The following is a 27,266-nucleotide window of genomic DNA, read 5'->3' as shown; positions in this document are numbered from 1 at the left end:
TTTTCATCCCTTTAAAAGGTTTCACAGAGCAAAAGTCTTACTTCTGATGCAGTCCAGTTTTTTCTTTTATGTGTCATGCTTTTGGTGTTATATCTGAGAACTCTTCACTAAGTCCTAGGTCTCAAATATCTTCTAAAACTTTTATATGTTTACATATAGCATTTAAATCTATGATCCATTTGAGTTAGGGATTCCCAGGTGGTTTGGTGGTAAAGAATCTGCCTGCCAATGCAGGAGACGAGGGTTCGATCCTTGAATATCAGGAAGGTCCCCTGGAGGAGGAAATGGCAACCCACTCCAGTATTCTTGCCTGGGAAATCCCATGGACAGAGAAGCCTGGTGGGCTACAGTCGGTGGGGTCACACAGAGTCGGATGTGACTGAGCACACACTGTAGAGTAGAATTTCAAATAATTTTTGTATAAGGTGTGAAGTATAGGTCAAGATTTAATTTTTTGTTTATGGATATTCAGTTATTCCAACACTGTTGAAAAGTTCTTCCTCCACTTAATCACTTAATTGCTTTCTTTTTTTTTTTTTTGAAGTAAAATATTGATTGGCCATACTTGCATGGGACTTTCTGGATTCTCTGTTACATCATCAGTTGATGTCATCGTGTGATTTTTCTTCTCTGTAGTAGATTATATTGATTGGTTTTCGAATCCAGGATGCAACAGCCTGGCATCCCTGGAATAAACCAAACTGCTAAATTCTGTTTACTGACATTTTGGAAAGGATTTTAGCATCTGTATTCATATAGGATACTGGTTTGTAGCTTTCTTTTTTGTACTTTGATTGGGGTCCACTCTCTTTTACTTTCTGAAAGAGACTGATAAAATTAATGTTAATTCTTTTTTGTTTGGTAGAGTTCTCCAGTGAAACCATCTGGGTCTAGATATTTCTTTTTCAGGAATTAATTGCAGGTTCAGTTTCTTTACTAATTATAGAAATAATTATTTCTTATTGCATAAGTTGTCGCAGTTTGTGTTTTTTGAGGTTGTTGTCTAAAAGTTTCCTTTCTTGCTAGGCTTGTCTCTTTCCTGGTCACCTGGTTAGATAGAGAAGGCTTTTCTTCTTACTTTTGGTTTTTTTTTTTTCCTTTTTGTCTGTATGTTGGTGTTTCAAGTTTACCAGCTTTTCCAGTATGCCTTCTGGAATAAAAGGGCAAAAAAAGAAAACTCAGGAAGTTCACAACCATGCCCCTCCTTGTGTCAGAGTCCCTACTTGCCTGTCACCTTCTCTCACTTTCAGTGTCTTTCTTCTTAAGTTTATTTTATATGTGATGATGTCCAGGGCTTTCTGTAGTACTTAGTGGGACAACAGGGAAAAGTAGATTTGTTTCACCTTCCTGCGAGTGGAAGCTCTTGTCTTTAATTTTTGAAAAGTCCAAAGGACTATTTTTTACTAGTTAGGAATTTTTAAACTATCATTCCTGTTTTAGCTGTGCATTTCTGACTGTATCTTGAAAAATATTAAACTTTATAGGTAGCTCATCTGCAGCAAATAGATAATTGAGAAAAATCTGTTAATGTATTACCTGGGGTCAAAATTGAACCTAATAAAATCTGATCCAAATCTTATAATGGACTTTTTATATCACTGTACTATTACTTTCTATATTAACTTACAGAAAGATTAGAGCTGCCAGTTTTAAGTCTAAAACTTCAAAAAAGGATTTAAAATCAAGTTTTAAAAGAGTAGATCTGTGACAGTAACAAAAGCAGTTATGATATAGATGGTTCCACTGTGACGGTCTTTACTATTGAGTTTTGATGGTCTTAAATGTTCGATGGGCTTCTAAGGGACCCTCAATTTCTCTCTTTCTCTCATCTATCATTAATATGCTGCTTTTAGTCTCCCCAGATCATTTTATCATACGAACAAATGAAGTTAAATAGAAACCTGCTATCTTCTAATATAAAAATAGTGAATCAAAACATTATTGTACTGTGATATAAAATGACCACTGAGGTGGTTTTCTCTGTGCTTTATTTGTGCTGTTTTTAAGGCACACCTGAGTGTTAGGCGCTCCATTCTGAAATTTTAATGGAAGCAGAGATGAAAAATGTCCTTATGAATGTGGCCATATAGGATTTTTACTGCTACATCCTTGTGAATTCTTTTTTTTTCCCCCAAGTAATTCTATGTGCTGAACAATATTTTTAAAACCAAGAAGCAAGAAATTGTTTCTATACGCTTATATCCATGCAGTGATTTTTTTAGGGGTTATGTACTTCTGACTACTTGGGGAGGGGTCATTCTGCACCATTATCTGTAGGCCTTGCTTCCGGGTACTGATGATCCTTGGACATCAGCATTTCTTAAAGCTTCTCGTGTGATTGTAGCGTGCAGCCAAGATTGAGAACCACTGCACTAGAATTTGGCTTACTGTATTGAATGTGTTCTATTGAGAGTCTGAAATTTCCCCTGTCATTAAATCTTAACATTTTTTAGAAAATTTTTTTATTAATAGACTTTTTAAAAAGTCTTATTTTAGGTCTGCAGAAAAACTGAGTGTGAAGTACAGAGTCTCTATGCTCTCCAGTTCCCCACTCCCTGTTTCCCCTGTTATTAACATCCTGCATTAGTATGATACATTAGATCAATATTGGCTTATCAATTATAATGTTGTTATTAACTGAAGTGCAGAGTTTACATTGGGGCTCAGTCTTGGTGGTGCACATTTTCTGGATTCTGAAGAATGCATAATAACATGTATCTATCATTGTGTTACTGTGCAGAGCAGTCTTATCGCCATGAAGAGCCCTTGTGCTTCCTCATTTGTCTCTCCCTCCCCTCCCAGTCCCTTAAGCCAGTGATCACTTTACTATCTCCATAGTTTTGCCTTTTCCAGAATTTCATATAGTAATGGAATCATATATGGTATGTAGATTGGCTTCTTTCACTTAGTAATACGCATTTAAGTGTCCTTCATGCCTTTTCATAACTTGATAATGCATTTCTTTTCGTCACTGAATGATAATCCATTGTATGCATGTACCACAGTTTGTTTATCCATTCACCTGTTGAAAGAAATCTTGGCACACATTTGCTTCCACATTTTGCAGTTAATGGGCTTCCCTGTGGCTCAGCTGATAAAGGATCCACCTGCAATGCGGGAGACCTGGGTTCAGTCCCTAGATTGGGAAGATCCCCTGGAGAAGGAAAACGCTACCCACTCCAGGATTCTGGCCTGGAGATTTCCATGGACTGTACAGTCCATGGGGTCACAAAGAGTCGGACAAGACTGAGCAACTTTCACTTTCACTTTGCAGTTAATGAATAGAGCTACTGTAAACATTTATGTGCAAGTTTTGTGTAGATATGTTTTCAGCTCCTTTGGGCAAATACCAAGAAGTACAACTGCTGGATTATATGGTATAAGTATATTTACCCATTCTTTTTTAATGGTTGCATACTGTGATATGTATTATTGATAATAACTCCCCTCCGCCACTGATGAACATTTGTTTATTTTTAAAATTTAAGTTACAAATAATACTACAACAGAGTTTATACATCTTTTTTGCACACATACTGATATTTATGTAGAATAGACTCCTAAAAGTAAGGTTGCTCTGACCAAACAATGTGAATTTGCCCTCAGCCATACATAATATTATCAAATCTCCCAAGGCTCACAGGAAGTTTTGGCTGAACCTGAGGATTTGGAGGTCAGACTTGGAAGTGGTAATTGAATCCATGGACGTGGATGAAATTTCCTAGGGAGAAAATGTAGAGCAAGAAGAAAGAGCGATCTAGAACAGAGCACTGCGTAACTGCCCACATTTAGCAGTCAAGTGAAGAATTGCCTCGGAGGTAAGAGAATAACCAGGGTCAGTGGTGTCAGGAAAGCAGAAGGCAGAGTGGGTTTCAAGGAGGAGGAAGCGGTCCTCTGAGTTTACATTTTTCTGAGGATGATGAAGACCGCCTGTGTTTTTTGTGTTGAAGGTCAGGGGAGACCCTTTGACCTTAGTGAATAGAGGGAAGGTGACTAAACTTAAGGTACACGTTGAAATAACCTGTGGAGTGAGTGGGGGTGAGGAAATGGCCAGTAATGTAAACGTTCTTTAAAAAAAGGTAGCCTAAAGTAACTGTAAGAAAATGTAGGAGTCACAGAGAGTTTTGTTTTTGCCAGATGGCAGAGTCTTTAGCTTTTGTGAAAGTTAGTGTAAAGGAATTAGTAGAAGAGTTCCAGAAAGTTCCAAAAAGTAACACTTGAACTTGCTACTCGCCGGCAGCTATCTATATAGCATCTATACTCAGTTGGGATTTATAAATAATCTAGAGATGATTTGAAGTACACGGGAGGGTTGTGTGGCTTATGTGCAGGTGCTGCCATGTCTTGTATAAGGAACACGTGCACCCTTGCAGTTTGGTGTCTACTGAGGGTCTTGGAACCAGTCCTCCATGGAGGCTGAGGGACGACTCAGGGACGGAGCTGGGCTGAGGGACGACTCAGGGACGGAGCTGAGATCAAGAATGAGGATGAGGGCAGATTTCTGGATTGAGACCTTCAGCAAAGACAAGTGAATTTGTGTTTGCCCTCGTGGTAAATATTGTAATTTCATATTTGATTTTATGCCCCAGGAAATTCTTAAAATTTTGTTTTTGCTGCCTGAAGCTGCTTTAAGAAGTTTCTAACGTAATTCCCTGGCAAGGAATCAAAATCAGCCCAATGCCAGATTCACTTGAAATTAATATTACAGCTAACTTTCATTGTAATTGAGTATTTGACTTCGTAACCAGTGAGGTCATTACCATCATGGTAATAGCTTTCATGGGCTATCAAATATGGTGGAATTTAAAGGTATTGATTTAGAAAAAACTTAATTTTTCCAACCAAGTGAGCAGCATGGATCCTTAATGAACTGATTCTGTGTATTTGAAAAAATTATTAGCTATTATTCATATATTGACATATTAAAAATAGTATTAACTTTTGCTTTGCCCTGTTTCAGAACTCTACTTAAGATTGTTATTCTTGATAGCTAAATTTCCAGATACTTTGAAGCTGGTAAGGATCTCTAACTTGCCAGAAAAGAGAGAATATGAAAATGCCTCAGTAAGCTGGAGTGACGAGAATATATTAGAACAAAACTTAACAATGAAAGAAGTACAAATTTAATGCTTAGGTTTCAAAAAGACACAGATATGAGGGATTATGATGGGAGGCTGAAGAATATAATATAGCTTAGTGTTAGTCGCTCAGTTGTGTCCGACTCTTTGCAACCCTGTGGACTGTAGCCCACCAGGGTCCTCTGTCCACGGGATTCTCCAGGCAAGAATACTGGAGTGGGTTGCCATTTCCTTCTCCAGGGGATCTTCCCAACCCAGGGATCGAACCCAGGTCTCCCTCATTGCAGGCAGACACTTTAACCTCTGAGCTACCAGGGAAGCCCATAATATAGCTTAGTATTTGTTAATTTTTTAATATGAAATAATTGCAAATTTACGGAAAAATTGTAAGACTAATACAGAGAACTTCTGCATATGCTTCACCCAGATTCCCCAGTTGTTAATGTGTTTCCACATTTTTCTTATCATTTCCTTTCTTATAGTCTGTATTTTTTTCTGAATTATTTGAGGGTAAGTTGTTATAGTCTATTGAGCTGTTATCCTTAAATACTGCAGTGTGTATTGCCTGAAAACAGGTACAGTTTCGTACATAAGAGTACAACCATCGGAGCCGGGAAAACAGCATTGATATGTTACTACCATCCCATCCACAGACCCTATTCAGATGTCACCGGTCTTTCTGATGATGTCCTCTGTAACACAAAACACATACTCACAAACCTACTTTCCTTTTTCTTTCTGATCCAGAGTTCAGGTTGAGATCAGGTGCTGTGTTTATTGTCATGTCTCGTTAGTCTTCTTTTCTCTTAGTGTGTACTCTTGTTTTTTTATTACCTTGACATTTTTGAAGAATTCAGCCCAGTTACTTTGTTGACTATCCCTTAATTTGTGTTCATCAAATGTTTATAACTGGATTCAGGTTCGGTAGTTTTGGCAAGAATATCCTGGAATCACAGTATGAAACCATACTGTGTTTGTATGGTGTCATCTGAGGAGGGGCACCTGCTGTGGATTCATCTACTGTTGATGTACCTCACAGCGACAGCTTGAATTTGTATCACTTTGTAAAGTATGTAGGTGCCATCTCTGTAAACTTGATAAGTTATTTTGTATATTTTAGTAAATAATTAACTATTTATAGGGAGATGCTCTGGGACAATGTTAATATTTTACTTTATCAAATTTTACATTCATTGATGATTCTTATTTGAAATAGCTGTCATATGATTTTTCTCCTTCAGTCATCACTTCTACTTTTCTTAGTTGCTATTCTACTATGAGAAAAAGCTGTCCCTTTTCCCTGTTTGCTTGTTTATATCATTGTGAACTCAAGGAATCCTAATATTTTGGTCAATTTATTATATAACCTTCTTAGCTTAGTTGGTAAAGAATCTGCCTGCAATGCAGGAGACCTGGGTTTGATTCCTGGGTTGGGAAGATCCCCTGGAGGAGGAAATGGCAACCCACTCCAGTATTCTTGCCTGGAGAATCCCATGGACAGAGGAGCCTGGCAGTCCATGCGGTCGCAAAGAGTTGGATGCGACTTAGCGACTAAACCACCACCACCATTATATAACCCACTACTCTCATTGTTTACTTTGAATGCTCAGATTGTCTCAGACTTGGCCAGCAGGCACCTTTTTCAAGGTGACTCCTGTATTCTTTTGACATATCTCCAATATTTTTTGAGCATTTATTTTCTGGCACAAAGTATTCCAGGCTCATCTTGTACTTTCTCTGACCCAGCTCTGCATTCAGGCACTTCTCCAAGGAATTCTAGTTCCCTTTTGTGGAGAGTACAAGTAGGGAAATAAGATCTGGGCAATATGTATGCTCATTGCTACTGGGGTTTCATTGCTTCCAAGCCCTCTCCGCAGACGGATCCAGGAAATACACATGCGTACACACACACTTCTATCCACTTTCGTGTATGTATGTCGGTACAGTGTATAAATGCCACGAGTTTTCACCTATTGCTCCAATTCTAATCTAACCCAGCAGAATTTGTTCTAGTCTTCTCCTTGTGCTAGCCCCGCTCTGGACAGAGAAAATCCAACTCTCATTTTTCTCGATATGTTTATTATATAATTCCTTTTATGTAACTAATCTCTTGACCACACAAGCCAGAAATGGCTTGGGCCTGTCAGCCCTGAACTCGCAGCCTCTTTGGCCCTGACTCAATACCCGGCAGCAGCTGCACAAACCAACTTCCCCTTTGTCTTTGAGAAATTCTGTAATGGCACATTTTACATGTTTCAATTGACATTTATTATTTTGTCAGTTCTTAAGTCTAGCCTTTATAAGGGTAAACACTGGTGGAAAAGGAAGTATTAAAGAATGTATTTAAGGATCAAAACAAATAGAATAGAAATTTGAAAGAATACAACCTTTATTCAGCATCAGAAGAGGTTTTTATTAGCATTTTACTGAGGTAACCAGTAACCAGTATATAAGTAAAGTCCTCGTGGCAATGAGCAGGATGTAAAATTGGTGTGACTTTTGTCTGCTGTTGGCTGTGGATCCAGCACTGTCCTGTTTTCCTCTGGTGACCTTCTACAGGGCTTTGATGCCATAATGTCAGAACTAATCTGGAGTTCTTTCTCATTGGAATCATTTTGATGAATTAAGTTTTATATTGTTTTTGGGAGTCAAGAGGTTTTTCTAGTCATTATAATATCATGAGTTTGATTATGCAGGTTTTTTCCCCTTAAAAAATGATACTTCCCCCAAGACAGTTAGGTAAGAAAATGAAATAAAAGGCATCCAGTTTGGAAAGGAAGACATAAAACCATCTTTATTTGCAGATGACTTGATATTGTGTATAGAAAATCCTAAAGAATGTACTAAAAAAACTCTCAGAACCAATAAATGAGTTCAACAAAGTTGCTGGATAAGAAAGCAACATACAAAACTCAGTTTTATTTCTATATACTTGCAGTGAGCAATCTCAAAATGAAATTAGGTAGACAATTTTATTTATGACAACATCAAAAAGAATAGAATTGTTAGGAATAGGTTTTTAACAGGAATAAAAAAATTTATATTCTGAAAAAGACAAAACGTTGAAAAAATTACTTAAATGGGGGGAAAATTCCATGTTCATGGATTAGAAGAGTTAATATTGTTAAGATGGCAGTACCCCTCAAATTGGTCTACAGAATAAATGCAGTCCCTGTTAAAGTAACAGCTGGCTTTTTTGCAGAAATTTCTTGTAATCCTAAAAGTCACCCCAAAGTTAAAGGAACTCAAAATAGCCAAAGCAATCTTGAAAAAGAATAAAATTAAAGACTGTGTGGTTCTAGCATATAGATAGACATATATATTAATGGACTAGAATTGTGAGTCTGAAAAGAAACTCATATTTATGGTCAGTTGATTTTCAAAAATGATACCAAGACAGTTCAGTGGTCAAAAGATAATAATAATCTTTCAACAGATGGTCTTGGGTCAACTGGATATCCACATGCAAAAGAATGGGATTGATTCCCTATTTCACACTATATACAAAAATTAACTCAAAATGGACCTAAATGTAAGAGTAAGAGCTAAAATCATAAAACTCTTCAGTTCAGTTCAGTCGCTCAGTCGTGTCCGACTCTTTGCGACCCCATGAATCGCAGCACCCCAGGCCTCCCTGTCCATCACCAATTCCCGGAGTTCACTCAGACTCACGTCCATCAAGTCAGTGATGCCATCCAGCCATCTCATCCTCTGTCGTCCCCTTCTCCTCCTGCCCCCAGTCCCTCCCAGCATCAGAGTCTTTTCCAGTGAGTCAGCTCTTCTCATGAGGTGGCCAAAGTACTGGAGTTTTGGCTTTAGCATCATTCCTTCCAAAGAAATCCCAGGGCTGATCTCCTTCAGAATGGACTGGTTGGATCTCCTTAAAACTCTTAGGGAACAAAAATAGGAGTACCTTTTCATGACCATGGATTCAGTGATGGTTCTTATATATGGCATCAAAAGCACAAGCAACCAAAGAAAAACTAACTTCATGAAAATTAAAAACTTTTATACTTCCAAAGACATCATCAACAAAGTAAAAAGGCAGTTCGTAGAATAGGAAGGTATGTTTACAAATCATATTATCTGACAGAGATCTAATATCCACAATATATAAACAACTCCAAGAGCTAAATAAAAAACCCAGTTTAGAAGCAGACAAATAATTTGAATACAAAGAGAATATATGAAGGACCAATAAACACATGAAAAGAAAATGTCATTTGCTTTGTTTGACCCAGTGCAAATGAAAATCCAGTAAGATGCCACTTCATACCCACTAGAATGGTTGCAATTAAAAAAAAGCGTTGATAAGGATGTAAAGAAATTAGAACTTCCATACTCTGCAGGTAGGAATGAAAAATAGTTCAGCCACTTTGGAAAACATCTGGCAGTTCTTCAGTAGATTAAGCGCTGTTATATGATCCAGTGATTTCATTTCTAGGTATATATTCAAGAGAAATGAAAACACACAAAAATTTTTATACAAATTCCATACAACAGTACTTATAATATTGCTAGTTTAAAAGTGTAAATAATCCCATATGTCCATCAACTGCTGAACAGATAAATAAAAATGGATATAGTCATTCCCCCTTAACCCTCAGGGGGACGTGTTCTAAACCTGCAGTGGATGCCTGAAACCGTGGGTATCCTGAGCCCGGCATACATGCTTTTTCCTATATGTACATGCCTATGATGTTTAATTTATAAACTAGCCATCGTTAGAAAATCTCCAAATTGCCACTATCACTACTCTTGCATGTTGGAGCCATTATTAAGTAAGAGTTCAGTTGCCCAGTCGTGTCCAACTCTTTGCGACCCCATGGACTGCAGCATGCCAGGCTTCCCTGTCCTTCACTGTCTCCCAGAGTTTGCTCAGACTCACATCCATTGAGTCGGTGATGCCATCCAACCATCTCATCCTCTGCTGTCCCCTTCTCCTGCTGCCTTCAATCTTTCCCAGCATCAGGGTCTTCTCCAGTGAGTCAGTGAGTCATCAGGTGGCCAAAGCATTGGAGCTTCAGCTTCAGCCTCAGTCCTTCCAGTAAGTATTCAGGGTTGACTTCCTTTAGGATTGACTGGTTGCTGATCACCAAGATGGCTACTAAGTGACTAACTGGTAGAATACACCTGACAAATGGATGACTGGAGGGGTGGGGTGGATGGTGCAAGATCTAATCACACTACTTAAAAGAGTGCCCAATTGAAAACTTATGAATGATTTATTTCTGGAATTTTCCATTTAGTATTTTTGTACTATGGTTTGACCATGGGTAACTGAAACCAGGGAAAGCAAAACTGCCGTCAAGGGGGACACTGTATACCCCTACAATACTGTATTACTTTACAGTAAAAAGGAGTGAAGTGCTAACACTGCTGTAATGTGGGTGAACCTTGAAAACATCATGCTAAATGAAATAAATCAGTCACAAAAGGTCACATATTGTCTGATTCCATAGAGAAAGAAAGCAGATTGGTATTGTTTAGGGCTAAGGAAATTGGGGGAAGTGAGGAGTGACCGCTAATAGGTCTGGGGTTTCTTTGTAGGATGCTAAAAATGCTCGAAAATGGACTGTTGTGATGATTGCGCCTCTCTGTGACTGCACTGAAAACCATTGATTCATACATTCCAAATGGCTGAATTGTATGGTGTGAGAGTTGGCTCTGTAAAAGTGAAAGTGTTAGTCACTCAGTCATGTCCAACTCTGCGACCCTGTGAACTATAGCCCTCCAGACTCCTCTGTCCATGGGATTCTCCAGGCATGAATACTGGAGTAGGCAGCCATTCCCTTCTCCAGGGGATCTTCCTGACCCAGGGATCGACCCAGGTATCCCGCATTGCAGGCAAATTCTTTACTGTCTGAGCCGCTAGGGAAAACCATTGATTCATACACCCTAAATGGGTGAATTGTGTGATACGAGAATTGTCTCCATAAAGTGAAAGTGTTCGTTGCTCAGTCGAGTCTGACTCTTTGCAACTCCGTAGACTATAACCTGCCAGGCTCCTCTGTCCATGGAACTCTCTAGGCAAGAATATTGGAGTGGGTTGTCATGCCCTTCTCCAGGGGAGCTTCCCAACCCAGGGATTGAACCCGGGTCTCCCATATTTGAAACTGTCATTACATAATCTTTTACAAATAAACTAAGTTTAGATTTGTTTTCTTAGTTTTCATTTTTACAAAAAATTATGAGTGAAATGACTAGCAACAATGTTCCTTATAGAATTTGAAAATGTGTAATTCTCCCTGATGGGATTCCCAAATCCATTTTTGAGCCTCCCACCAAATGGGCTTGAAGGCTTTGCTGACTGAGTTCAGTTGATTTCTGTCTTAACTGTTGTGCATTCCCTTGCCTGGCCCTTTGCTGTCCCATACTAAAAAGCTTCCTCAAATTTCTCTCCACCTTCCCCACATACTCAACCGTAGCAATTTAAACCTCTTGTCACTTTAAAAAGTTCTAAATCATATTTGACTTCGAACTTCACAGAGTTAAATTTGGTTTCGCAATTGAATTCTATCACATATTTATTTGTTCGGATTTTCAAATTCCATCATGTCAAAGTTTTGCCCATCTGTATTCAGTTTTGTTAATGTTTCCACATCTGCCATTTAGACCGCTATCTTTATGAAAATCTGTAAAGTATGTAACTTGTTTTTATGTTTATGTTGTCACGTTCATGCGATGCTGTAACAATAAATAGTGAAGTTCAGAAAACAGACTGTCTTATCAGTTTCTGGAAAGCCTAGAAGTTATAAAGTCTCTTTAAGAATAATGAATGAGGTAAATCCCCCTAAGAAGTAAAAGTAGAGCTTTGATCTCTAGATTCTTTTCCTTTGAAAGCACCTGAGATGTACAGTTCATCTCCTGTGAATAAAAAGTTGGGAGGAAGTCAAGCACTTGTTGCCCACCAGAGTTTTCCTTGAAGATTAAAACATCACAGAGTTGACAGCATGTTTGTATCACTTGTGATCAAACACTCATTTCAGAAAAGGGTTTGCAAAATTGCTTTTGGTGTTTATTTCATGGAATAAAATTGTGATGCATTAGAGAAAGAAAAGATGGAAGAAGTTCTTTTTGGCACACATTTTTAAAGACATCTCAAAACAAGATGGCAGTGTATCTTAGATCATGGCAAATGGCCTTTAATCTCAGGATGGTTTTGTTTTTCTGTATCTTCAAGGTCCTCTTAAGAAGAGACTTGTTGTACTGTGTGGGTTTAGTTATGTAGACCTTTGTCTACAAACACTGATAACATCTGTCAGGCAGGCAACAAATAGGATTCACAAGAGGGTTTCTTAAGGATTTGGGATGCATTTTCTTTTTAACTTTAGTAAATAGACCAACTAATATTCAGTGTTTTAAGAATCTGGTAGAATTTTTCTTGTTTAGGTTTTAAATTTAGATTTTAATACAGTTATACACAATATACTGAGAATCACAGTATATTTTCTGCCTTTATTGCAGATGTAACTAATGATTATAAAACTGCAGACCATTAAATCCAGAAAGCACTGTTTTGTATAATAATCATCGGTGGTTTCTGGAGATAATACAGTACCCATTAAGCGGGTATTTGATCTGATTTCCTGGCCTTAATACAAGATGTGGCTACAATGTGGACCCCCCCCCCATCTGTATTTAAGTATTTAAATGCAGCTCTTGGAATTGTTACACATTGATAACTCACTGAGGCAAAGCGGAGAGTGGTAGGAGAAAGGATTGTATATGAGAGCTGACATCCCTCTCTCTGTTTCTGTATTATTTGAGTTCCTAAAAAAGCATTGTTGAAAAGATACAAAATAAGAAATTAATGTGCATTTATTGAATATTCTGTAATTTCATTGATGGCTAATTCCTAGAAAATGTCAAATTAGTTCAAGTTACTGAAATCAGGCAGTTTAGTCACTCAGTCGTGTCCAACTCTTTGCTACCATGTCGACTGCAGCACGCCAGGCTCCCCTGTCCTTCACCAGCTCCGGGAGCTTGCTCAAGTTACTGAAGTATCAGGCTTTAAAATATTCATAATGTATCATTTCTTTGTTTCTCTTACTGTGTGTCTTGTTGATCTCTGTTTCAAAACTATTGGCAGTCTTAGGTTGATATTTTGGCACCACTGGGTAGATAGAATTCCAAGTTTACATTCTAAATTTGAGTTGCAGTCTAAGTTTTTTTTTATGTAGAGAAAGATACACTTTAGTGCTACTTTTTATGTGTATGTTTTAGTCCCCTTTTTACAGTCAAAGTGTGATGGGAAAATTAAAGAATTTGGGACAATTAAGAAAACTAATTTGTTTTTCAATAAATTTATAAAAAGTTTCAATTCTCATTATTTCTGGTGAATTATTGATAGAGCACCAGGAATACAGCATTTGGATATTAAACAACAATAACAGTAACATAATGCCATGAACTTCCGAAGTGTTTGAGCACTGAGGTCAGATATATTTGCATCTCCAATGACTTGGATATATTAACATTGAAGGGAATTAGGAGAGGATTTTAAAATTCATGATTACAACTTTTTGTGGTAATTATATAGGATGTTAAAAAGCCAACATCTAGTTGACACCTACTTTTTAAGTATCTTGAGCATTTAACTGCTTTAATCCAGAACAAAGACCTTGAAAGTATTTGGAATAAAAAGAACTGTTGAATTTGATTTCTGTGCTGTAGGGCTCTCCAAAATGCTATAAATTAATTTAGAAGTCTCGATGGAGGTGAAAGAGGAGAGTGAAAAGCTGGCTTAAAACTCAGCATTCAGAAAACTAAGATCATGGCATCCAGTCCCATCACTTCATTTCATATAGATGGGAAGCCATGGAAACAGTGACAGACTTAATTTTCTTGGGATCCAAAATCACTGCAGATGGTGACTATAGCCATGAAATTAAAAGATGCTTGCTCCTTGGGAAAAAAGCTATGACCAACCTAGACAGCATATTACAAAGCAGAGATATTACTTGGCCGACAAAGGTATGTCTCATCAAAGCTATGGTTTTTCCAGTAGTCAAGTATGGATGTGAGAGCTGGACCATAAGAAGGCTGAGCACTGAAGAATTGATGCTTTCAAACTCTGGTGTTGGAGAAGCCTCTTGAGAGTTCCTTGGACTGTAAGGAGATGAGTCAATCCTAAAGAAAAATCAATCCTGAATATTCATTGGATGGGCATCATGAAGCTGAAGCTTGAATACTTTGGCCACCTGATGCAAAGAGCTGACTCACTGGAAAAGACCCTGATGCTGGGAAAGATTGAAGGCAGGAGGAGAAGGGGACAACAGAGGACGAGATGGTTGGATGGCATCACCGACTCAATGGACATGAGTTTGAGCAAGCTCCAGGAGATGGTGAAGGACAGAGAAGCCTGGCATACTGTTGTCCATGGTGTTGCAAAGAGTCGGACACAACTGAGCGACTGAACAACAGCAATGACGTTAAATTAGATATATAAGTTAAAAATAGATTCAGCAGCATCACAGAACTGTTTGGAATTCAGTGGTTAAAACTTGTATATCATAGTGTTTTCCCCCAAATTTGATACACATATAATTTTAAAGCTTTTCCTGTAATCTTAGGAAATAGAAATGAAATATATTTTTGACAAATAAAACAATGCAAAATTTCCTGTTCTCTAGGAGTGTGCACTTTTAAATAGTTCATGTAAATTATACATAATGGTGGGTTTTTCCTAATCTTCTGTTTTCATGTTTATATGTCAAACTGGAAAAGGGTAAAAATTAGAGGGTAGCATTTCATTTTAGATAAGATAAGATAATGGCATGTCAAACTTTAAGTTCTTATTTGTTAGTGTGTTCTATTCATTTGAATCTTAAAAGATGTCTGTCTTAAGATATTTTAGGATAAGGGTTTAAACTGTTAAACATTCTACATAGTTAAATATAAACATGCTTTAAAATTCCATTTAAAAAATTCAAGGTTTTAGGTTTAGAAGATTTTGTGCAGTTTTGTCGGTGTTCTTCTGTCCTTTGCTGTTCTTACTTATCTTTCCTAGTTTTCCATTTGTATTAGCTTCTAAGCATACTTGGGGCCTTCCCAGGTGGCACTAGTGGTCAAGAATCCGCCTGCCAGTGCTTGAGTCAAGAGACTTAGGTTCGGTCCCTGGGTCAGGAAGATCCCCAGGAGGAGGGAATGGCAACCCACTCCAGTATTCTTGCCCGGAAAATTCCCTGGGCAAAGGAGCCTGGCAAGCTACAGTCCACGGGGCCACAAAAAGTCACAACTGAGCACATTAAGCATGTTTGAATCTAATCTTTCCGTGCAAGTAGCATCTATTTCTGGGTGATGGAGATTCCTGTATTGCAATCCATGTACTTTAAACTCTCTGAAATTGACAGCAGGAACCAGGTTCCCGCCTTTTCCTTTGCTTATCATTATCCTGCTAAAGGATGTGGCAACCCAGTAAATGTTAAATATTTAGTTGGTTTAAAGTATGTGGGTTTTCTTCTTCAGTTGGATATTTGTAAGAAAAAGCACATACTTTGACCGTTAGTGTGTCCAGCCAGGTATACCACAGCCGCTGATGCTGAAGCTGAAACTCCAGTACTTTGGCCACCTGATGCGAAGAGCTGACTCATCTGATAAGACCCTGATGTTGGGAAAGATTGAGGGCAGGAGGAAAAGGGGACGACAAAGGATAAGATGGTTGGATGGCAATACCAACTCGATGGACATGGGTTTGGGGGGACTCTGGAAGTTGGTGATGGACAGGGAGGCCTGGCATGCTGCATTTCACAGGGTCACAAAGAGTCGGACATGACCGAGCGACTGAACTGACCTGAACATTTAATTCAGGAGATTGGTGATAACAGGCAGTGGTATTGCTGAGAGCCAGGCAAGGCACAGAGAGTTGATCCTGAGAAGAGCAGTAGCAGGAAACCACTGCAGCCCCTCGGCTGAAAAGAAAAGAGGCCCAGGACTCGGGGAGGGTGACAGTAGAAACTGGGGTGGTTCTAGGCAAAGGGAATAGTTAGAGATAAGTACTGTTACAGGTTGACGTATGTTTGTCCACATTTTTTCTGTGCTTCCCTGGTGGCTCAGAGGTAAAGCCTATGCCTGCGATGCAGGAGACCTGGGTTTGATCCCTGGGTCAGGAAGATCCCCTGGAGAAGGAAATGGCAACCCACTCCACTACTCTTGCCTAGAAAATTCCGTGGGCTACAATCCATAGGGTTGCAAAGAGTCAGACATGACTGAGCGACTTCACTTTGACTGTTAACAGGTTGACCTATGTTTGTCCAAATTTTTTCTATGGATATACTAGGCTTTTCATAAAAAGAAGAGTTGTTTATATTGAACCTATCTTTTTTTTTTTTTTTTAACATAGCCATCTATCTTCTTCTGTCTTTTTAATAGCCATATAGCATTTTGCCATGTGGATATGTGCTAACATGTTTGCCCAGTTCTCCACGGGTGGACATCTGTGTTGTTTGCAGTTTCAGTGTGCTAGAGCATTGCTGCAAATATCCTTATATTGAGTTGACCAAAACGCATACATAAGCCCTGGTGTGTGTGTGTTTTTCTAGGAGAGTGGTTCTCAATCCATCTTTCAGGCTTAAGAAAACACTGATGTGCAGGTTCATTCCAGTCAGTTTTCAGATCAAGATCTCTGAGGGTAGGATTCATTAAAAAAAAAAAAACTCTTTAGATGGTTCTGATATTTAGTCAGCCATGGAATGATGCTGAGAACTGGTCTTGCTGAGTCAGTGATTTTATTTAAAAAAAAAACCATACATTTTAGAGATAACTGTAACACTGTTTTCTGTATTAGGCTTAAGAGCAACTGCCAATAATAGAAACTCAAAATAATTTGTTTTAGATAAGATAGTTTAGTTCTGTTTTAATGTAAAATTCTAGACAGAGGCAGTCCAGGGCTGGAATGGCTGTTTTATTCCTCAGAGTTCTCAGGTACCCAGGTTCCTTCTAGCTTTTGTTTTTGGCAGACTGAGGGAAAGCTCTTAACCTCAAGCTCAAGATAGAGGTTAGAGCTCCTACCGTGACATTCTTACTCCAAGAGGCAGAATGAAGGAAGGGCTGAAAAATCCAAGAGGCAGAGGCCTGGACCAGCTGTCCTACCAGACCTGTCTGCTTGTGTTTTATGGGCCAGAGCTTAGTCACAAAACCACACCCAGCTGCAAGGGAGGCTGGGACACAGTCTGCTCTGCTGAAAACCAGGAGTTCTTCTATATGGAAGAAGAGGAGAACTGATAGTGGCCATCTCTGTGAAAGCTGTAAGCATCTGCCCTCTTGCCCACAACATGAGTGCCCATTGCTCCAACCTGACCAGCTCAAGTCAGCCCAAACTGCTGAGTCAGCAGAAGGCCGCACAGCAGTTACATGTTGACTTGAGAAGCAAAATAAATTTAAGTCAGATTCAGGAAAGGTGCTGGAAAGCTGCAAACTTCATTATGTATAATAAACTAATAAGAGATTGAAGGCCACTTTTTAAATTGCTTACAATTCCTTGTTTTTCCCTAATGTTTGGATGGCATCACAGACTCAATGAGCATGAATTTGAGCAAACTCCAGGAGATGGTGGAGGATGAGGAAGCCTGGCATGCTGCAGTCCATGGGGTCACAAAGAGTCAGACACGGCTTAGTGACTGAACAACAGCAACAACAAAAGCAAGGCATTTGTTATTTATTAACATACTCACGTTGATCTGAATAGTGCACACCCTCGTTTGAACGTGCCGCTCAGAGAAGACATCTTAATACATGATTTATATATACTTTAGTATTCTTAAATTAGGACGTGAAAAGTGGTCCGGTAGGTGACTATTTAATCAGTAGTTTTTGTTCTTGCAGTGGACGAAGGTCGCAGCAAGGAACCTGACCGTCTGCAGGTGTTCTACAAGAAAGCCATAATGCCTTACGGTGTTTACAAGCAGCAGCAGAGAGACCCGAGCGAGGCGGCGGCCGTGCTGCAGTACGCGAGGCTGGTGGGGCAGGCGTGCTCCGAGCGGATGCTGCTGTTCCGAAACTGATCAGCCTGTTCGCCTCTCCCGCCCCTACCCGAGCTCCTGGGTGCTCCCGTGCTGCCCTGCTGACGTGTGCCACGGTGCGAGTTCATCACTCGGGGGAAACTCTCTAACCCTCCACAGATTAGACTTTCTAATTTTGATGGCTGCATAGCTTTTCTAAAATATTTTGTGGCATATGTATTTGTGAAAACCTCATGGTTAATGATAAAGATTTTAAAACTATGTTATGACATCGACTCATAATTGGGGTTTATCGTTTCTGAAGTCTGCTTCATGAACAAGAGATGATTAACTTCTCTCATTAATATTTTGGGAGGTAAAAATGTATAAGTGAACCTTAAGTAATTTAAATCACAGTTGTACTTTTTTTGTTGTTCTGTTAGAGAAATTAAAACAGACTTTTTCTTCAGATCCACTTAAAATATCAGTTTCTGCTGAAAAAACGTCAGGTGTGGGGAAGGTTGGAATTCTGTTTGGTCTTAGAAAACGTCTTCTCAAGGGATCAGAACTGGGATGCTGTTCAGTGTTCAGTATCACTTTACTGCTGAATGTTACATCATGTAGTTTCACAGAAAACTTGAGAAAAGGAAACAGTACAAACTTACAAAAAAGGATGTTATGTTAACATCGAATGTCCGTTTACCCAGGACAGTCTTATTCATCTCTGCTGTCTTGGCGCGATTATTTTTCCTAGAATAATTATTTCTCATGTTCCTTTTTACTCTGCAAAATATCCCAGTTTGGACAATAAAATATGTGATTACTCTAGTTATATATTGTCCAAACTGGGGTAGTGTGCTTTATTTCTCAAAATCTAACAAGAGGTTTTTTTTTGGTTTTTTTTTTAGAAAATTGGTGCCTCCTGCCTTGAGCTAAGCCCCTTGAAGGATACATATACACTAGTTTTTATTTTCTTAGAACTCGGGACACTGGTCTTTGGTTATTGGTTAAAAATTAGTTTCTCTCTGACTACTTTTATAGCTGTGCTACACATCGCATTTAGTTCGCATTGTGAACTCAGTTCCAGGGCAGGAGGCAAAAGCATCCACTTCCTGCTCTTTGATTTGGCAGTCAGAGAGGAGATGCCACACGTAGCAATCTCAGCAAAGGTGGGCCCCGTGTCCCTCTGTCTCATCTCTCTGGTCCTTCTCTCACTCAGCAGTCCCTTGTCCCTCACCTTGAATGTGGAGGGACTGCGCCGGGAGGCAGGGGAGGGAGAAGGCACGTCCCCTCATAGTTGAGCCGTGCTGGAGACAGTGACGGACGGACGGAGGAGCTTACTCTCCTGTGCGTCTTTGCAGCTGGCCACCATCTGCTGCCACCTGCCTGGCCACTGAGTCCTTTTCATTTCCTGTTTTGTCCATTTTCCCATATTCTACTGATCTTTAAAAAAAAAAAAACATTTTATTAAACTTAGTGGCTTGATTTTAAACTTTTCTCCTAAATGCATTGAGTTGAGATATAAAATATTAGAAAATAATTCCAGCTAGCTAGACTAAAAAGAAGGATCCCAAGAGAATGATTTTAAAAATCAAATGTCTAGGAGTTCAAGATCCAAATGTATTTATTCATTCACATAGAGAATGTGTGTGTATGGGTAACACCTACAGAGGGCAGGTGCTTAGCTAACAAGGGACAGAGTAGTGATGACATGGGTTTTGCATACTCTGGAATTTTGTGCTTCAAAATAGTCTCCCAAGAGCATTTGATAGGCTCTTATTTAGAATTGCCTTCAGAATCTATAGAACATTAAAAAAAAAAAAATTTTCCCTCTGAAGTTAGCTTAATTTTTTCATTTATGAAAAGGGTACTGTTAAGCAAATAAACTTGAAGAAAAGCATACATAAGAAAGTAAGAGTGACCTGAAATCTTATTGAGTTGAAAGAAACTTCGAAATAGGACTTTAGAAATATTTTAAGTAATTTCAGTATTAAAGTCCATAGTAAAGTACTGGTACCCTAGGCATTGGAATGTCCAGTGTGATGCCATCAGGTGTGTTAAACTACTCTTATCATAGTGATTAGCATGTAGGATGGAATTCATTAAGATCACAACTCAAGTACCAAATGAAGAGAAAGCTTGAATCTTCCTTTTTACCACAACTCAGGCTTCTTCCTGCAGAATTCAGCCCCTCCCTAGGAACGGGGTGCTGCCCCTCAGGGTGGCCTTCTGGGTTGGCTCCAGTGGAGCTCCGGAGAGAGGGACGACTCTACTGCGCAGTTGCTGTATTCTATTCTTGTGTTGGCTTTTTGAGAGTAGGGACTGTATCAATCCTAATGAACAAATTATCTTCAAAAGACAATTATTTGTTCTTTGGAGCCCTGAGTGAATGTTGATAGTGGGCTAGGAAAGTACAGTCAAGGAAAGTGACTTGACTTGGTCAGTTGACAGTCTAGCTGAGGAATCTGATTTTATGTTAATGGCTTACATCTAAAGAAGGACATATGAGGACATTTCCAAGACAGTTTATACCTTCCCAAGGCTAGAAGCTTTGCAATTGCAATCTTCACGTTGTAGTCTGTTTCTGGTTTCAGATTAAACTTAACACCTGCCTCCCTGTCTTGGGAACAAAAATGTAGTAAAGACTCTCCATGATACCATCTTTATTTAAATTATTTCAGTTCTGTGAGACTTTTGTCTTATTTTTTTAAATGTATTCTGAGCACTTTTCTTTTTTATTCTGAAAGATAGAGGCTATTATCAGATGAATATATTATTCATTTGATTAAAATTATTTAGATAAGAAATTTATGTTTATGTTTACTTTCAAACTTATTCTAATTTTTATCCATTTTGCAAAATATCATTTGTATATGACTTCTTATGTATGGGAATTTATTATGTAAATGAACCTTTTCAGATTTCTGGACAGTCTATGGTTTGATTTTATAGGCTTTTTTTTGGTAGGATAGAGATGAGGAAGATGATCAGTTACTTTTCTATTGTTGCTTGCTTTAAAGAAGGAAATAAATAGAAACAGTTGGGAAATGTTTGAATTAGAAGTCACTCAAATGTGTGTTATTTTCCAAAAGAGAGCCAGTGACTATAAAAGGCAAAACAAGTTTGATTGCATGTGACATTTTTTGCACTTGTATATGCTTTTTGAACAGTTCATTTGATAAAGCTTGAATAAAACTTTCTATCTGCAATGGCTCTTGCTGGTCATTACTTAAAAGACCTGTGTTTTCATCTGTCAGATTCTTAGATACATTTTACCTATAGTGAATATGCAGAAAACAGAGGTAAGACATTGACTGTATATGAATGATAGTGTTTAATTTTCAGTGATTAGAATTCCAGACCACTTGGTTTCCTAAATCAAAGCATGATGGATTTCTCTCTCAGGAATAAATAAAAGTAGAGCGAATCTTGCTTTAAGCAAAAAGTCTGGATTTTCACAAGATAAATTAAGGAGTAGACGTTCTTTTATCCAGAAGAATTTGAAATAAGATTTAAGTAGCCAATTCAAGTATTAATTTCTCTTAAAAACTTCAGTTTTCAGAGAAATTTTCATAAATATGTCATAAAGCAAGGTGTGCTTTTATTGTTCATAAGAGTCCATGGTATATTTATAGAATACATTTTAAGTCTTTTTACAGTAAAGGGGATCCTGAGGTTTATGATAAAATGAATCCTGTTTCCCAAGCAATTTAACTATTAAATTCCCACTAATATTTTCTCCGGAATGAAAATAGCTTTATTGTTTTTCTTATTTGAAATGGACAGTGTTCACCAGAAAACATTTAGACAATATAGATAAGTATACCAAAGGAAATAAAAATCACTCATAATCCTGTCGCTGTCACTTCTCTCATTCACGTTTTGGTGTATGTCCTTTCAAACTTTTTTCTACCTACATGTATGTATGTATTTTGTTTTATTTTGAAATAAAAGTGAAATTACAGCATGTATATTGTTTCATAACTTTTTCATCTATATTTTTGAGCATCCTAATTTACTGTGAAAATGAAAATAGATAAGAAGAATAATCATTTAAATGGCTGCATAATATTCCACTGTGTCTATACTGTTTTGAGAAAGGAAGTTGAATACTTCAGCTCTTCATGGATGATGGGAGTTGTAATCGAGTGACATTTATTACTTTTCTCAGTTCTTTGTAATACTTGGCAACATGGTTTTTACTCCTCATTGCCTGATTCTCCTGACCTTTCGCTGGAGGATAGGAATTTTCTCTTTACTTGAAGGATCAGAAAATGTGTAGCTTTTAAAGCTTAGTGCCCCTCCTCTGATTGTCCCTCAACTAAATATTTTCTGGAAGATCTACACTATTGTTCTTACAGTCTGCATGCCTCTAAAAATTTCCAGTTAGAAAATGTCTTGTTTAAAAGCTTAAAGTTATTTAAAGCCAGTTAAGGTTCTAATTCATTGATTCTTTGTGGAACAGAGATCTTTAAAATGGGTGCCTAGAAAGAGTGGAAAACATACTACTATTTTTAATTTAGCTAAGTATTTTACTTTTTAAAAGTACATTGGTTAAGATTTAATTCTAAGGGAGATAAAGTAAAATTGCATTTTTCATACCTGTGCTGTGCTTAGTCGGTCAGTCGTGTCCAACTGTATGTGACCCTGTGTGTAGCCCTCCAGGCTTCTCTGTCCGTGGGGATTCTCCAGACAAGATACTGGAGTGGGTTGCCATTCCCTTCTCCAGGAGATCTTCCCAACCCAGGGATCAAACCTAGTTCCTCTGCATTGCAGGCAGATTCTTTACCATCAGAGAATGTCTATTTGGTGGTTAAGTTTATGTCTTCAATCCAGTCCTATCCAGAAAATATTTTCAAATTAATTAATGCAATTAAACCAGGAATTAAAGTTGCTGAGTATTATTTGCATGCCAAACTTTTATTGTTTTAGACCTTCAAAGTAGCTTGCAGGTTTGTATAGCTTGGTTTCCTCACTACATCTTTTCACCTGCAATATGAAGAAACTATTCCAAATAGAAATGTTTTTCTTTAAAAAAAAAAAACCTAGCAGAGCAAATCTTAATGTTACATGGCATTTGTGATTTTCAGTAGTTAATTACCTGTCAATATGGCACTCAAAAGTAAATATTTCAGCCACATTGGGGGAAGAGAGAGATTCTTCACTCATCTGGCATGCATAAAGCGACGGTTAGCGACTAGCACAGATATCTTGTTTCTTTCATTGTTAGATTTTATTGAACTCAGTATGCAAAAAATAATTTTTATGTTGCATGCTAGAGCACTTATTCCAGAAAGGTATAAATGTTGGACTCCCAACATCCATAATTCAACACTGGGGTTTTGGATCATGCTTTCCGCTGAACCTTAATTTTTCGTGCTTTTGTCAGTCTGTGCCAGGGTCTTAAAATCATTGAACACAGGCCTTTTTTTTTTTTTTTTAATTAGCGTTAAATTAGAACTCATGAATACTTCATGAAGTCCAATTCATCACTTTGTTAATTCAGTATTCAGTGAGTCTGAATAGCATCTCTCAACTAATGGAGCTTTTTGATCGTGAAACAAGAAAAACAGCATTTTAGGTTGGGGGATTCAGAGCTTAAGACTCTTAGCTCAGTTGTATGTGGACAGTTCTATGCAGTTTTCCAGCTCATTTTAAAATACAGATGACCAGTTTGTAATTTGGAAGCTGACCTTTATTGATGTTATTTTATTGACTAAAGCAAAGATTATGTATGTGTGTGTATATATGTATATACACAGAGTATCTGCTTAACTAAGGCTTGCTGGTAATAGTATGATTTATTCTCAGTTTTCAAAGAATCAATTTGATAAAGGATTTGGATACATAAGATTTGTAAAAGTCATCTGACTGATAAAACTGCTCTGTCCGATAATAGTCTCTAGTCACATGGTATCTATTTAATTAATAAAAATTTCGTTCCTCAGCCTCACCAACCACATCTCAAATGCCCAGTAGCCACACATGGTCCTGGTTCTCCTGTTAGTTTCCTGGGGCAGTGGTAACAGGTCACCACAATCTGGCTATCTTAAAACAAGAATTTATTTTCTCATGGTTTTGGAGGGTAGAAGTCCTGAATCAAGGTATCAGCAGGACCATGCTCCCTCTGATGGATCCAGGTGAACCTTCTTTGCCCATTCCGGCAGTCCTGTGTGTGTTTGGCTGGCAGCCACATCCCAGTTTCTGCCTTTGGGTTCACATGGCCATCTTCCCTGTATGTATGTTTCTCTGTGTCTTCTCATCTCTTAGAATTCCAGTCAGATTTAGGGTCCACCTCAATCCAGTATGACCCCATCTTGTGTGTGTGTGTGTGAGTTGCTCAGTCGTGTCCAACTCTGCAACCGTATTGGGACTGTAGCCCCCCAGGCTCCTGTGTCCATGGCATTCTCCAGGCACGAATACTAGAGTGGGTAGCCATTCCCTTCTCCAGGGGATCTTCCCAGCCCAGGGGTTGAACCTGGGTCTCCTGCATTGCAGGGGGATTCTTGACTCTCTGAGCCACCAGGGGAGCCCTTAATATATCTGCAAAGATCCTAATTCCAAATAAGTTTGGGTCACTTTCACAAGCACCTGGAGTGAGGACTGGAGTACACTTTTGGGTGAGGGGGAGTCACAATTCAACCCACAGGAGCTGCCATGTTGGGCAGTACAGGTACAGCCTGCTTCTTCAGTGAAGCAGGTTCCGTTGAATGGCACTGCTGTAAGGTGATTTTTTTTAACTGTTATGATTTGATAGTTGTTTAAAGTGTCTATATGCCAAAATACCATGGAATGACTACAGTAAACCATTTGGGGCAACTTATTTTGACACTTCCTAGTTTCTCTTATTTCCACTGTGCAATCTGTCCCATCTTTGACTAAAGCGCATTTGTGCATATGTATGAATTTGTGGTATCTCACTACCCTGGGGCTGGGTCAGTTTCCTAAGGTAACTACCATGTCCTTATGATTTAAAGGTAACTATGTGCAGGGATTTCCTAAAGGAAACCAACCCTGAATGTTCACTGGAAGGACTGATGCTGAAGCTGAAGCCTCAGTACTTTGGCCACCTAATGCAAAGAGCCAACTCATTGGAAAAGACCCTGATGCTGGGCAAGATTGAAGGTGGGAGGAGAAGAGGACAACAGAGGATGAGATGGTTGGATGACATCATTGACTCAATGGACATGAGTTTGAGCAGACTCTGGGAAATGTTGAAAGACAGGGAAGCCTGGCATGCTGCAGTCCTTGGGGGTCCCAAAGAGCCAGACACCATTGAACAACAATAATGTACAGAGATAGTGTCTCTTTAAAGAACAATTTGAATGGAAGATTAATTTAGAAATGTACACAATCTCTGCTATTTATTATTTCCATTTTTGCATCTTTCTAGTTGTTTTGGTTACATGTTAATTTTGATCAAATAGAAAAAATGTATAAACTTATCAGAATCTATAGTAATCAAATGATCTAAATGCATCTCCCAAAAAAAAAAGCAGTGACTGACAAAAGAAAAGTGGGAAAAACAAATGCTCCTTTCATCTCTCTTGTACTGTTTAATCCACAGCTGGTGGTTACCTCACATGAGTAAGTGGACTCAGAAGACAGATTAGATTGATTTATAGCTCTGCTTTTTAAAGAATTTTTTATTCCTTTATTATTGTATTTTTAAGGGTAATTTAATTACCGTTTCCCCCCCTAGTACAGCCTACTTCTAGCCAAAACTGTGTGTCAGTGTTCTCAACCTGGAGACCTTACAGAATTTCACTAGAGGCATGTTACTTAGATACAGAGAAGTCAATTTGGACTCACTTCACCAAAACTGAGCAGAGCTGGTGGGGAGGGAGGTCAGAGGAGCCTTCGAGATTGGTCAGTGGCCCCTGGAAGCTCCGCACAGTGTGAGTGACGATTTCTACAGAAATGAAGAAATACTGTCTCTAGTCTCCCTGGTTTTCTGCCTATTCTGGAGGTCCATCTTGTGACTCACTGAATACTATTCCATCCCCTAATTTATTAAGAAGGCCAAGGAGACATCCGGGCATGGCCAGGCTGCACCCACAACAGCTGGTGGCTCACGCTCGAGGTTGTTAATATTTCTGCTTACGTCACCAAAGATTCTGTTGGGAAAGTCTGGAGATAAAGAAACCAAGTCTAGAGAAGAAATCTGAACAGTTTGAGCTTATTGTACCAAGTCTCTATTAGCCTTTACTGCATTAAGCTACGGAAACTGTTATATGTCAGCCTCATCAATGAGTGATGGTCGTGGGTCTTGCTTATCTGCTGGTTGCTCATCTAGCCACTTCCCCATCTGGATCATACGTGGAGAATCAAAGAGTAAGGAGAAAAAAAAGAAGCAGGCTTGCCTGTTAGCAGCTAAAATGGGCTCATGCCTTACTCACGGGGAAAGCCACTCGGATCGTGTGGCATAAGGAGGAGAAATTTGGGGTGTCACAGTGAAAGGATAGCACCATCTGGAAATGACAAGTGAATGGAAGGGGTACACGAGGGTGCTGAAGGTGCAGCGGATATCCAGCACTGGCCCCACGGACAGGGCGTCCGGACACGGGGAAGGAAGATGGACCAGGGTGGGGAGGTGCTGACATCAGGCCTAGAGCAACCTTCTGACCGTATTCCACTAGCAACTGGATCATTTTATAAACCTTAATAGGTTAAAAAAAAAAAAAAAACAAAACGTGCGGGGGAACCTGGACTCGACAGGCAAGCAGTTTCAGCTTCCGGGATCACTTTAACTCATTGCGTGACCTTGGGCAAAGCCCTGAGGTCAGCAGAGCTCATCTTTGTCATCAGGCGGGTGCGCTGGGGCCATGGAGAAGACTGAGTGTGCTGCTCCGCTGTCCTGCCCATCGTACCTTGCCAAGGCAGACGTCACCAAAAAGAAAGGTCATAGAAATAAGATTTTAACAAAATGTTTTTGTTTTATAAAAAGAGTAAATCCTACTAATCCAAGGCAGAGAACCCTAAGCATCTCAACAGTCCCTGAGCACACATAGTTTCAGGCCAGTCATTGTTGACTTTGGTGATGGCAGAGCTGAGTTGTCAAGGAAACAGTTTAAAGTCATTCATTATACTCTAATATGGGCTTCCTGGTGGCTCAGTGGCAAGGAATCCACCTGCAATGCAGGAGACACAGGTTTGAACCCTGGGTCAGAAAGATCCCCCTGGAGAAGGAAATGGCAACCCACTCTAGTATTCCTGCCTGGGAAGTCCCATGGACAGAGGAGCCTGG

The 27,266-nt window shown here is 39.0% G+C and overlaps 1 protein-coding gene across 12 annotated transcripts in view; it reads left to right on the top strand.

The window, feature by feature from the left end:
- Window positions 1-21,228, top strand: part of ATE1 (arginyltransferase 1) — a 167,272-nt gene extending 146,044 nt beyond the window's left edge. For all 12 annotated transcript variants that reach the window (XM_025274003.3, XM_025274004.3, XM_044935144.2 and 9 more), the window contains one exon: window positions 17,904-21,228. In XM_025274003.3, coding sequence (XP_025129788.1) covers window positions 17,904-18,082 — 179 coding nt within the window. In that variant the 3' untranslated portion in view covers window positions 18,083-21,228. The remainder of the gene's footprint in view (window positions 1-17,903) is intronic.
- The last annotated feature ends 6,038 nt before the right edge of the window (window positions 21,229-27,266 follow it).

Source organism: Bubalus bubalis, chromosome 23 (genome assembly GCF_019923935.1).
Source record: "Bubalus bubalis isolate 160015118507 breed Murrah chromosome 23, NDDB_SH_1, whole genome shotgun sequence".
In the NCBI taxonomy this organism is placed as follows: domain Eukaryota; kingdom Metazoa; phylum Chordata; class Mammalia; order Artiodactyla; family Bovidae; genus Bubalus; species Bubalus bubalis.
This window is presented reverse-complemented; position numbering and strand designations above follow the sequence as displayed.